This window comes from Anabrus simplex, chromosome 1, assembly GCF_040414725.1.
Source record: "Anabrus simplex isolate iqAnaSimp1 chromosome 1, ASM4041472v1, whole genome shotgun sequence".
Classification (NCBI taxonomy): Eukaryota; Metazoa; Arthropoda; class Insecta; order Orthoptera; family Tettigoniidae; genus Anabrus; species Anabrus simplex.
In genome coordinates, this window is record NC_090265.1 from 1,163,437,518 (window position 1) to 1,163,451,692 (window position 14,175).

General features: G+C 38.5%; 1 protein-coding gene across 3 annotated transcripts in view; it reads right to left on the bottom strand.

Annotated features, from left to right (window-relative positions):
- Nucleotides 1-351: 351 nt before the first annotated feature.
- The window catches only part of Nup35 (Nucleoporin 35kDa), a 125,609-nt gene continuing 111,785 nt past the window's right edge, over nt 352-14,175 (bottom strand). For all 3 annotated transcript variants that reach the window (XM_067137461.2, XM_067137462.2, XM_067137460.2), the window contains exons 6-7: nt 7,724-7,969; nt 352-817 (exon numbers count right to left, since the gene is read on the bottom strand). In XM_067137461.2, coding sequence (XP_066993562.1) covers nt 740-817; nt 7,724-7,969 — 324 coding nt within the window. In that variant the 3' untranslated portion in view covers nt 352-739. The remainder of the gene's footprint in view (nt 818-7,723; nt 7,970-14,175) is intronic.

Consider the following 14,175-nt stretch of genomic DNA (forward strand, 5'->3'; position numbering starts at 1 on the left):
GTTCTAAATTTTTTACTTTTCTACATTAGGCCTATATGACCCATTCACAGTCCTTAATAACCGTAACTTGTTATGTCCTATGGTTACATGTATTTTAAATAAATAGTGCCATAATTTCTCAAATGGGTCACGTCTGGCCTTTACTATAGAATGATCTCAGTAGCGACTACTTATATAACTACATGACCACAAGCAACAGTATCTAATACAGGAAACTTGGTAGGCAATAATACAGTTTATACAGAACAGTATTATAAGAGGTATATTATAATTCACATGTTAACCTTAGAAATTAGACCAATAAATTAACCCTAAAAGTTTGTGAACTTTTCAAGAATTCTAAATTGTGTATTTTAAATGAACAATTAGGTTTAAAAAATATGAAAACCAGAAAGATATTACATTAATCAACTGTTGTAAAACAAATATTGCAGCAAATAGTAATTTCATGATTAATCTATAAGTATTATCATCTTCACTTATTAGCAAGATCCATACAAAGTTTTCCTCCATAAATAATACATAAAAAGGTTCCCATAATTCAAAGTAGAATTATAAACAAATAACTTTCATACAAACATGGGTCTTTCACTCCACTTAAAACAGCTGGACTCTTAACATGTTAACGTGATATTCTCTTACTACGAAACAATTCAAAATTCATACATAAAATGAACACTGCGGTAAGCACCACATCTATACAGGAGAAAGGTTCCGTTGGCAACTTCATTTCTCCATGTCACCATCCAAATACATACTCCATGGCTTTCGTTACCATACTACTGCTTCTCTGAGGTGTGCCAGTCTCTCCCTGAACCTGAAATAAGGAAGAAAGATACTTAATTCAATAAATACAGCAATACACAGATCTATGGTGCATGGACAGTACGTAAACAGGAAACTTTTCTAAATGAAAAATAAAGACTGCTAATCTGATGGCCAATTTATAATCTACTTAAACCACTGGCAGCTATGACACCTGAAGGCAAATAAAGCAAATATCGCTCTGAATCTACTGTAGACAGGGTCTGAAGAAGTTGCTGTGTGATGGAACACTTTTGAGAAGTACAAGGTGATAATGAATGAATGAATGAATGAATGAATGAATGAATGAATGAATGGTTTTTTTTTCTAGGGGCTTTACGTCGCACCGACACAGATAGGTCTTATGGCGACGATGGGATAGGAATGGCCTAGGAGTTGGAAGGAAGCGGCCGTGGCCTTAATTAAGGTACAGCCCCAGCATTTGCCTGGTGTGAAAATGGGAAACCACGGAAAACCATCTTCAGGGCTGCCGATAGTGGGATTCGAACCTACTATCTCCCGGATGCAAGCCCACAGCCGCGCGCCTCTACGCGTACAGCCAACTCGCCCGGTGAATGAATGAATGAAATAAATAAATAAATAAATAAATAAATAAATAAATAAATAAATAAATAAATAAATAAATAAATAAATAAATAAATAAATAAATAAAAAAGACAAATATGACAGAATTCAGTAGAAAGCAGACACGTGAATTGAAATGCATCAGACTGAAAGGAAATGTTAATTGGTAAGATAAGAAAAATCAAGACGTGAATACAAAGGGGGCCAAATAAAAGAAGTAATAATAATAATAATAATAATAATAATAATAATAATAATAATAATAATAATAATAATAATAATAACCACCACCACCCCCATTTTGCCTATTCCATGACACCCGGTGGGGCAAATATGGTTCCTCTCCATTTCGTCCTGCCTCTCTACCATTCCTCATCCAACACTGTGTTCCAGTCCAGGTTTCGTTGTCCTGTGCTGTTCTTCACAGAGTCTATCCATTGCAATCTTGGCACTCCTCATCCTCTCTTCTCTGCTATCTGTCTTTCCAGTGCTTGTCTTGGCAGTCTTTCTTCTTTCATTCCCCTTTCTTTGATATGTCCAAACCACCTCAATCTGGTCTGTTCCAATTCGTCATTGAGGTTTATTTAAATTTTAAATTTGGGGACTCCTTGGAAACAGCTTGGCGAACAAAATGGAATTCGATGGGGAGCTATAAATATTAACCTTTTCACTGCAGAGTTTTGATGACCAGACGAACCCTCTGGGACAGGTTTTTTAAAAGGAAGAAGCTCTTTTACACATAAATTTTTACTGATACTATTAACGGAATGCATATCGCCCCCTTAGCCCCGCAGCCCAATATGGGGTCGGGGATGAAGTGAGATTATATTTTACAGCATATTTTTATGGCTGGATGCCCTTCCTCAAGCAAACCTCAGTTGAGAATATAATGAATTTGAAATGAATGATAGTGAATAAAACTGGGTAAGGAAGTGGAAGGAATCTGCTGCGGCTCATGAATATGAACTGTCCCAGCATTCGCTTGGGAGTGCAAAAGGGAAACAACAACAAAAAAATTCTCAGGATAGGTGACGGTGGTGGTTCGAACCCACTCGTCTACCGAATGCAGAATTTGACTCCATAGCGGTAATATGTTAACACGCACGGCTACTCCGCTTGGTGATACTACTACTGAAATATAATATACTGAAAAAATTGTTGATCTAAGAACTGGTATTTTCAAAATCATTAACATTTGTGGAAAAAAGATTTTATCTGAGGAAGGGTGACAATTCCGCATGAGATTCATCATTACTACTTTGTCTTGCACTTTCTTGTAGTTCAACATAACCTCCTATATATTCTCCATCTTCATTATCAAAATATAGCCCTCCAGAATCACTATTTATGAGGAAACATTAAATTTCTTCATAAAAAAGAGATGAATCTATACTTCAAGACGCCACGATGGCTACATATTAGCAGGAAAGATGTTCCACTCCAACAAAGCTGAAATAACACCAGATAACTTTCAAAACACGCAAAATGGAGTGGTATATCTTCCGTACAGAACTTCTTTGAGCATTTCCATGGAATCTCAAAGCATGACACTATATCCCGTTCATTTGTGAGATCGGTGAAGTACACACTGCACCAGAACGTATATATACGGGTTTGGCAGTGAATAGGTTAATGGGCCTTATGGATGAAAAGAAAGAACTGGCTGAGTCAGTAAAGAGGATGCATCTGGATGTGCTAGGAGTAAGTGGTATTCGGGTAAGGGAAGATAACGAGGAAGAGATAGGAGATTATAAAGTGTACTTGACGGGTGTTAAAAAGGGAAGAGAAGAATCTGGGTAGGGCTGTTCATCAGCAACACTATTGCACGCAACATAGTTTCTGTTAGTCACGTAAAAGAATGAATGATGTGGGTAAATTTGGCAGTTGGAGAAATTAGGACGAGAATTTGTCTCAGTGTATTCACCATGTGAAGGTGCAGATGAGGATGAAATTGACAAGTTTTATGAAGCACTGAGTGACATCGTAGTCAGGGCCAACAGCAAGGATAGGATAGTGCTAATGGGTGATTACAATGCTAGAGTTCGAAATAGAACTGAAGGATACGAAAGGGTGATTGGTACATGTGGGGAAGATATGGAAGCTAATAGGAATGGGAATTGCTTGGTGGACTTCTGTGCTAGTATTGGTTTAGCAATTACAAATTAATTCTTCAAGCATAAGGCTATTCACCGCTACACATGGGAGGGTAGGGGTACCAGATCCATAATAGGCTATATCTTAACCGACTTCGAATTCAGGAAATCTGATAGGAATGTAGGGGTTTTTCAGGGATTTTTTGATGAAATAGAACACTATCTGTTCTGTAGTAAACTAAGTATCTCTAGGCGTAGGATAAAGTGAAATCTGTCTGCAAACAAATAAGGGTAGAAAATCTCGAGGACGAGGAAATTAGACACAAGTACATGGATATAATTTTTGAGAAGTTCTGAACAGTGGACAGTAAGCAGGTACAGGATATAGAAAGAAAATGGGTGGCCTACAGGGATGCGGCAGTAGAAACAGCAAGGAAATGCCTAGGAACAACTATGTCTAAAGATGAAAAAAAAAAAAAAAGCAAACATCTTTGTGGAATGATGAAGTGAGAGCAGCTTGTAAACGTAAAAAGAAGGCTTATCAGAAATGGCTCCACACAAGGGCCGAGGCAGACAGGGATTTGTACGTAGATGAAAGAAACAGAGGGAAACAAATAGTTGTTGAATGCAAAAAGAAGTCATGGGAAGATTTTGGTAACAACCTGGAAAGGCTAGGTCAAGCAGCAGGGAAACCTTTCTGGACAGTAATAAACAATCTTAGGAAGGGAAGGAAAAAGGAAATGAACAGTGTTTTGAGTAATTCAGGTGAACTCATAATAGATCTCAGGGAATCACTGGAGAGGTGGAGGGAATATTTTGAACATCTTCTCAATGTAAAAGGAAATCATCCTGGTGGTGTTGCAAACAGCCAAGCTCATGGGGAGGAGGAAAATGATGTTGGTGAAATTATGTTTGAGGAAGTGGAAAGGATGGTAAATAAACTTCATTGTCATAAAGCAGCAGGAATAGATGAAATCAGACCTGAAATGGTGAAGTATAGTGGGAAGGCAGGGATGAAATGCCTTCATAGAGTAGTAAAATTAGCATGGAGTGTTGGTAAGGTACCTTCAGATTGGACAAAAGCAGTAATTGCACCTATCTATAAGCAAGGGAACAGGAAGGATTGCAACAACTATCAAGGTATCTCATTGATTAGTATATGAGGCAAAGTATTCCCTGGCATCTTGGAAGGGAGGGTGCGATCAGTCGTTGAGAGAAAGTTGGATGAAACCCAGTGTGGTTTCAGACCACAGAGAGGCTGTCAGGATCAGATTTTCAGTATGCGCCAGGTAACTGAAAAATGTTACGAGAGGAATAGGCAGTTGTGTTTATGTTTCGTAGATCTAGAGAAAGCATATGACAGGGTACCAAGGGAAAAGATGTTCGCCATACTGGGGGACTATGGAATTAAATGTTTACAATTGGGCTTCAGTGAGAATTGATGGTAGAATGAGTTCTTGGTTCAGGGTACTTACAGGTGTTAGACAAGGCTGTAATCTTTCATCTTTGCTGTTTGTAGTTTACATGGATCATATGCTGAAAGGTATAAAATGGCAGGGAGGGATTCAGTTAGGTGGAAATGTAGTAAGCAGTCTGGCCTATGCTGACGACTTGGTCTAATAATGGCAGATTGTGCCGAAAGCCTGCAGTGTAATATCTTGGAACTCGAAAATAGGTGCTATGAGTATGGTATGAAAATTAGCCTTTCGAAGACTAAATTGATGTCAGTAGGTAAGAAATTCAACAGAACTGAATGTCAGATTGGTGATACAAAGCCAGAACAGGTCGATAATTTCAAGTATTTAGGTTGTGTGTTCTCCCAGGATGGTAATATAGTGAGATTGAATCAAGGTGTCGTAAAGCTAATGCAGTGAGCTCGCAGTTGCGATCAACAGTATTCTGTAAGAAGGAAGTCAGCTCCCAGACGAAACTATCTTTACATTGGTCTGTTTTCAGACCAACTTTGCTTTACGGGAGCGAAAGCTGGGTGGACTCAGGATATCTTATTCATAAGTTAGAAGTAACAGACATGAAAGTAGCAAGAATGATTGCTGGTACAAACAGGTGGGAACAATGGCAGGATGGTACTCGGAATGAGGAGATAAAGGCTAATTTAGGAATGAACTCGATGGATGAAGCTGTACGCATAAACCGGCTTCGGTGGTGGGGTCATGTGAGGCTAATGGAGGAGGATAGGTTACCTAGGAGAATAATGGGCTCTGCTATGGAGGGTAAGAGAAGTAGAGGTAGACCAAGACGACGATGGTTAGACTTGGTTTCTAACGATTTAAAGATAAGAGGTATAGAACTAAATGAGGCCACGACACTAGTTGCAAATCGAGGATTGTGGTGACGTTTAGTAACTTCACAGAGGCTTGCAGACTGAACGCTGAAAGGCATAATAGTCTAAAATGATAATGTATGTATGTATGTATGTATGGAATGCTAGCTTTCAGATGAGAGTTACTAGTCTCTATAGCATTTGCCATTATATTACATTCATTTTCGTTCCTCAATTCTACAACTACACTTTTATTTCTTATTTTCTTAACCCGATTTATTCCTACCTGTAGTGTCCTTGTACTAGTGGATTGCAGCAATTATTTTTTACAATTTATTTTACATCGCACCGACACAGATAGGTCTTATGGCGACGATGCGATAGGAAATGCTTAGGAAGCGGCCGTAGCCTTAATTAGGGTTGCCTGGTGTGAAAATGGGAAACAACAGAAAACCCAGATGCAAGCTCACAGCTTCGTGCCCCTAACCAATCGGCCAACTCACCCAGTTGCAGCAATTTCAACGTCTGCTCGGAATCCTTCACTGAAACCGAGTCTTTCGGTGAAATTACGACAACATGTTTAGTTAAACTTACGGGTAGTCGTTGTTGCTGTACTGTTGTGTAAATTTCCTTACTGCATCAGAGTAACAGGCCTGCTTCGGCGAGTCTTGTTTACATTTCATTAGCTCTTTCTTGAATGTGTCTAGTGTTTGCTTAATGACACAGATGAAAGAAAGTAAGTCACTCCAGTTTTTGTTTTTGCTTTTGTCTAAATTTAAGGTCAAACAAATCAAATTTATATGACTTTCAGCAGAAAGGCACAGATTTTCAACATCAACATTCACCGCCATCTTGGTTAAAAAAAAAAAAAAAATATATATATAGAGAGAGAGAGAAATGAGAAGAAAAGATAGAAGAATACTGGAAGCAAGAAAAGAGTGCTGGAGAGACAGACAATGATGGTGGTCCTCAATTCATAACTCAGCCCAGAAATGCCTAATGCAAATTTAATTTTGCAATAAATAATATTTAAGTAGGGATGTAGCAGTGTGAAGCCAATGTCTGTCTAGGCTACAATGTATTCAGTAACAGGAACCACTACTTACAATAAATTTAATCTACAACCTGCAATTTTGGGAATATTACACACAAGTTATGAGAAATGGAAAGGAACAAACAAATGACAATTCTATCTGAAGACAGCAGTGCATGAAGATGTTTCCATCTTTGTTTTTGTCTTCTTTTATATAACTTCTTTTTCCGACGTTGAACAGTCAACGCCTTGCTTTATTATGTATTATTCCTATTCATGTTCCCCTCTCTCTCTTTTTTTTTTCTTTCTAATTTAATTTACATTCCACCAATACAGAGAGGTTTTATGGTGATAATGGAAAAGGCTAAAACCAGGAAAGAAGCAACTGTGGCCTCAGTATTTGCCTGGTGTGAAAAAGGGAAACCACAGAAAATTATCTTTGAACCCACTCATCTCCTGAATGTCAGCCAACAGCAAGTGACTCAAACAGTGTAGCCAACTTGTTCAGTCATGATCCTCTTTTTCTGTACATTACAAGTTGTTAGGTTAGTAGATGGTAATAGCAACAGTATCACTTTCTTTACAACTACAGTTAACACACAATATTTCCATATTTGTTGATGAAAGAAGCAGCGACTACTTGAAGAATCCAAGTATACACAAGAAAGGTTGGAATCACCACCAACAATGGAAGGAAGGCAAGTGTGAAGGATTTCCTAGACATACAAGAGGAGAGTAAAACAGACCTTCAAGGAGGTTACAGGAATAAACAAAAATAGGAATCATATTTCAACCAATCACATTTGTTTGCTTTCTTATTGAATTATATCCCTGATTTCCTGAAAGTTAACAAGTAATATTAGACTTGCCTAGGTAATGCTGAAAACTTGATATATGAAATGGACATTTGAAAAATATCTAATATACCTCATTCAGTGCTTGTGCTGTTCGATATGCTTGATTTAAAGGCCGTATGCTGCTGATACGAACTGGAGTGCCTAGATACAAGTTGGGTGAATCAGCCTGAGTTGGTGTTCCAAATGTACTGTTGTGAGGAACTGGTGTACTTGGAGTGGCCACCTTGCATATCTGACTACTGTCATTAAACAAGGATGAATCTAGGTCATTCAATGCACGATTTTCTTTGGAACGAGATGATAACTTCAAGACCTCCTGCAACAGAAATGTTCACCAGAATTACATAAAGTAATTTGTTTTATGTTTGCACATCATTGGGTATTGTATGTCTTCCAAGTAACAGTATAAGGTAAATCTTGAGTTGAAAGTGGAATGGTATAATCAAAATAACATTTGAAGTGGTGTTTATGTGCAAGTATTAAAGAATAAGGAAGGCAGTTCAAATCTTAAAATCAAATTAAGATCAATATTTAGCATTATTTCCAGATAAGTTTTAAGGAAATGAAGACAACAGAAGAGATGGGATTATGAGAGAATCTTAATGACCACCAACAGTTTACTGAGATTTTCGTCATTCAGAGATGATCAGATTTATCTTCTTCACCTGGCTGAACAATCTTTCAAATTCAGCACTGCTGTGTGGGACTGTACGTCTTTTGAAATTGCCAAATAGTTACATACCAGACACGTGTCAAACTTATCTCAACATTTTCTTTCCACTCTGATAAAAAGGGAGCAGGTTTTTCTTTTACACATTGGAATATATGTTTTTAACATTTGTTAAAAAGATAATGAGGTAAAACATTAGAGGAAGATAGGAACATGCTCAAAGCATAAATACAATGACTAGTTGATGAAGGCAGAAGGAAGTAGAGAAAAATAAGATAAGCAAGGGCGAGGACAAACTCTGGGTTGAATTCATAGTCATCCCCTAAGCTCCCTTTAGTAAAGGAAGGTTCAGGGGATTGTTATGTATTAGGCTTTCCAGTCATGTCCTAATATCAAGCACACCCTTAACACTCCCTTGAAGGTTACCTAAAGCAAACAGGGCATTAGAGGACACCTAACATTCCCATGTTGTTGTTTGAGTCATCAGTCCATAGACTGGTTTGATGCAGCTCTCCATGACACCCTATCCTGTGCTAACCTTTTCATTTCTACGTAACTATTGCATCCTACATCTGCTCTAATCTGCTTGTCATATTCATACCTTGGTCTACCCCTACCGTTCTTACCACCTACACTTCCTTCAAAAACCAACTGAACAAGTCCTGGGTGTCTTAAGATGTGTCCTATCATTCTATCTCTTCTTCTCGTCAAATTTAGCCAAATCGATCTCCTCTCACCAATTCGATTCAGTATCTCTTCATTCGTGATTCGATCTATCCATTTCACCCTCAGCATTCTTCTGTAACACCACATTTCACAAGCTTCTATTCTCTTTCTTTCTGAGCTAGTTATTGTCCATGTTTCACTTCCATACAATGCCACGCTCCACACGAAAGTCTTCAAAAACATCTTTCTAATTCCGATATCAATGTTTGAAGTGAGCAAATTTCTTTTCTTAGCTCTTCCTTGCTTGTGCTAGTCTGTATTTTGTGTCCTCCTTACTTCTGCCATCGTTAGTTATTTTACTACCCAAGTAACAATATTCATCTACTTCCTTTAAGACTTCATTTCCTAATCTAATATTTCCTGCATCACCTGCCTTCGTTCGACTGCACTCCATTACTTTTGTTTTGGACTTATTTATTTTCATCTTGTACTCCTTACCCAAGACTTTATCCATACCATTCAGCAACTTCGAGATCTTCTGCAGTCTCAGATAAAATAACAATATCATCGGCAAATCTCAAGGTTTTGATTTCCTCTCCTTGGACTGTGATTCCCTTTCCAAATTTATCTTTGATTTCCTTTACTGCCTGTTCTATGTAAACATTGAAAAGGAGAGGGGACAAACTGCAACCTTGCCTCACTCCTTTCTGGATTGCTACTTCTTTTTCAAAGCCCTCGATTCTTATTACTGCAGACTGATTTTTATACAGATTGTAGATAATTCTTCGTTCTCGGTATCTGATCCCTATCATCCTCAGAATCATAAATAGCTTGGTCCAATCAACATTATCGAATGCCTTTTCTAGATCTACGAAAGCCATGTACATGGGCTTGTCCTTCTTGATTCGATCCTCTAAGATCAGACGTAAAGTCAGGATTGCTTCACGTGTTCCTACATTTCTTCTGAAGCCAAATTGATCTTCTCCCAACTCAGCTTCAACTTGTTTTTCCATTCTTCTGAAAATAACGCGTGTTAAAATTTTGCAGGCATGAGATACTAAACTAATGGTGCGGTAGTTTTCACACCTGTCAGCACCGGCTTTCTTGGGAATAGGTATAACAACATTCTTCCGAAAATCGGATGGGACTTCTTCTGTCTCATACATCTTGCACACTAAATGAAATAACCTTGCCTTGCTGGTTTCTCCTAAGGCAGTCAGTAATTCAGAGGGAATGTCATCAATTCCAGGTGCCTTGTTCCTAGTGAGGTCACTCACAGCTCTGTCAAACTCTGACCTCAAAATTGGGTCTCCCATTTCATCAGCATCAACAGCCTCTTCATGTTCCAGAACCAAATTATCTACATTTTTACCTTCATACAACTGTTGGATATGCTCCTGCCATCTTTCTGCTTTATCTTCTTTCCCTAGAAGTGGCTTTCCATCTGAGCTCTTGATATTCATACACCTAGATTTCCTTTCTCCAAAGGTTTCCTTGATTTTCCTGTATGCAGCATCTACCTTTCCCAGGACCATATAGCCTTCGACAACTTTGCACTTCTCCTTCAGCCATTCTTCCTTAGCTACCTTGCACTTTCTATACACTTCATTCTTTAATCGCCTGTATTCTTTTCTGCCCTCTTCATTTCTAGCATTATTGTATTTTCATCGTTCATCAATCAGGTCTAGTATCTCCTGAGTTATCCACTGATCCTTAGTTGATCTTTTCTTCCTTCCTAACATTTCTTCAGCAGCCCTACTGACTTCATTTTTCATGACTCTCCACTCTTCCTCTATAGCGTTTCCTTCAGCCTTTTCATTTAGTCCTTGTGCAACATGTTCCTTGAAACAATCCCTCACACTCTTTTCTTTCAACTTGTCTAGATCCCATCTTTTTGCATTCTTTCCTTTCTTCAATTTCTTCAACTTCAGATGGCATTTCATGACCAACAAGTTGTGGTCAAAGTCCACGTCTGCTCCTGGGAAAGTTTTGCAATCCAACACCTGGTTTCTGAATCTCTGTCTATTTGATACCTTCCAGTGTCTCCAGGTCTCGTCCACGTATACAGCCTTCGTTTGTGGTGTTTGAACCAAGTATTGGCAAGGATTAAATTATGATCAGTGCAGAATTCAACCAGCCGACTTCCTCTTTCGTTCCTTTGTCCCAATCCAAATTCTCCTACTGTACTACCTTCTCTTCCTTGGCCTACCACTGCATTCCAGTCTCCCATCACAATTAGAGTCTCGTCACGTTTTACATATTGTATTAAATCTTCTATCTCCTCATATATTCTTTCGATTTCTTCATCATCCGCTGAACTAGTAGGCATATAGACCTGCACTATTGTGGTGGGCATTGGTTTGGTGTCTATCTTGACGACAATAATTCTTTCACTATGCTGGTCGTAGTAGCTTACTCGCTGCCCTATTTTCTTATTCATTATTAAACCAACTCCTGCATTTCCCCTGTTTGATTTTGTGTTGATAATTCGGTAGTCACCTGACCAAAAATCTTGTTCTTCCTGCCAACGTACTTCACTTATACCAACTACATCTAACTTTAGCCTATCCATCTCCCTTTTCAGATTCTCTAACCTACCACAACGATTCAAACTTCTAACATTCCACGCTCCGACTCGCAGAATGTCAGTATCCATCTTCCTGATGATCGCCCTCTCTCGTGTAGTCCCCACCCGGAGATCCGAATGGGGGACTAGTTTACCTCCAGAATATTTTAGCCGGGAGGAAGCCATCATCAGTACATCATTCATACAGAGAGAGCTGCATGTCCTCGGAAGTTAGTTACGGCTGTATTTTCCCCGTTGCTTTCAGCCGTGTAGCAGTATCAACACAGCTAAGCCATGTTGAGTATTATTACAAGGCCGTGTCAGTCAATCATCTAGACTGCCGCCCTTGCAACTACCGAAAGGCTGCTACCCCCCTTTCGATGAACCATTCGTTAGTCTGGTCTCTCAACAGATACCCATCTGATATGGTTGCACCTGCGGCTCGGCTATCTGCATCATTGGGACACGCAAGCCTCCCCACCGCGGCAAGGTCACATGGTTCGCAGAGGAGGAACGTTCCCATAAGGTTGAAATTTTCAAATGGCAGCATGTTTCCAGCAAGTACTATACTCATGTGCCTAACATTTCTCGTAGATTAGGAGACCTCTTTGTGGTTAGGGCAGCTCACTCTGGATGGTAAATTTTTACAAGCAGTTGGTAGGACAACATTCTGATTATGCTGTTTTGCATTCCTGCTACAGTAATTATACAACTGTTTAATTACAATCCACTTTTATTAAGTTTAATGTGGGATTGTATGAGCATTGTTTTTAATGAAGTAACAATGAAATGGTAGCAAGATGCTCATCACAGCAGTACCAATACTTAACACTTACAAGGAATCAGCAGACTGAGATATTTGATAGAAATAAATAAAAATGGACTGTAATTAAACAGTTGTATAATTACTACAGCAGGAATGCAAAACAGCATCATCAGAATGTTATCTCTACCAAATGCTTGTAAACATTTACCAGCCAGAGTGAGCCTGTCCTAACCACAAAGAGGTCTCTTTATCTACGAGTAATTATTTGATCCATTTCCTTTCTAATAAAAATAAACAGTTTTATAAAGTAAGACAGCTACTAATGTGAACTTACAAATAAAATGATCTATCCTTATTCAGATACTAAAGTTCTTATAAACAGGTTGTTCATTCCTGCCAACTTTTAGAAATCAAAAATAGGAAAGACTTTTTTTAAATTCTTGGATTTCATCACGTATATTGCACCATGGTCTCGGTGAAAAATGGGACAGGATAAAAGGCGTACATATCTACAGTTACAATGAGAATTGACCATTGAACTTGAAATCCTGAACTAAGAAAACATAAAAATGTTTACAAGAAATGTACCTAATCATTCTCATTTATGACACAAACATATGAATAACAACATTTAGACAGATAAGTCAAGAACTGTCTAAAACTTACCACATCGTGAAAAAAATACACGTGGGTGAAAATCAGAGATTGCTGTGTTTACTAGTTTAGTACTGAACAAGTGGCTAACTTTGCCCTCTTCAAAAATGCACTGCCATACTGCTGCTCATAACATTTTCCACTCAGACTTGATATGACCACCAATAGTTTACTGAGATTTTCGTCATTCAGAGATGATCGGATGTGCATCCTTGTCTTCTTCACCTGGACGAACAATCTTTCACATTCGGCACTGCTGTATGGGATTGTCAATATTGGCAGTATTACTTTTGCTATTCTATCAAATTTGAAACACCCATTGGCACCTTGTATATCGCCTGTAGCAGACCAAGAAAAATCTACTCTTTCTTCTTGCACAACAGACGATGGTAAATCCGCCACTTTGAGAGCACAAAACTGGCACAGAAACGCATCCATAGCTTCTTGGTAACCATCTTTCACTGGCAATATAACAGAAAACTTGGAAACAAAATACTTGATGACACTGAAGGAAGAAGTCGACAAAGAATTTATCTGTGCTACTTGAGAATTAACAAAACCTTCACTATTTAAACTAAATTTATGAATAACTCGTATAATCACAGACTGTGATAAAATAGTTCCCAATGTGCAAATAAAAGTTCTTCTCCTCAGGTTCCAGATTTTCTACAAGACGTGATGTTGAGTAGCCAATTACTAAAGCATTAGAAGCTTGCTGATTCTCTCTCATGTGATAGACCACTTCTACAGTAAATCTGTAGGATACTTTTTTATGACCACTGGCTTACAAAGAACATCCTTCAACATATCACTCAGCACAGAACTTTCAGGACATGGATGTGAGGTGGTTGTGACTGAAGAACTTTATTAGTTTTCTCAAATGTCGGGATGATCAACGTCAGAAATGAGCAAAATGCTTTATTTAAGTCTCAAGACAGAAAAAGAAAGAGTCTCTCCTTTTGGGAAATGTTAGACTGCGAATAGGCTCCATTATTTTCTTCACAGATGGAGATTAACTACTCTCTGTCTTCCTTTTTCTAGAAATAACAGAAGTTTGGTCTTGTACTCTACTGATACAAGGACCAAGTTCCATTTCTGTTTTGTTTTTTTGCTAGTGGCTTTACGTCGCACTGACACAGGTAGGTCTTATGGTGACATGGGATAGGAAAGGCCTAGGAGTTGGAAGAAAGTAGCCATGGC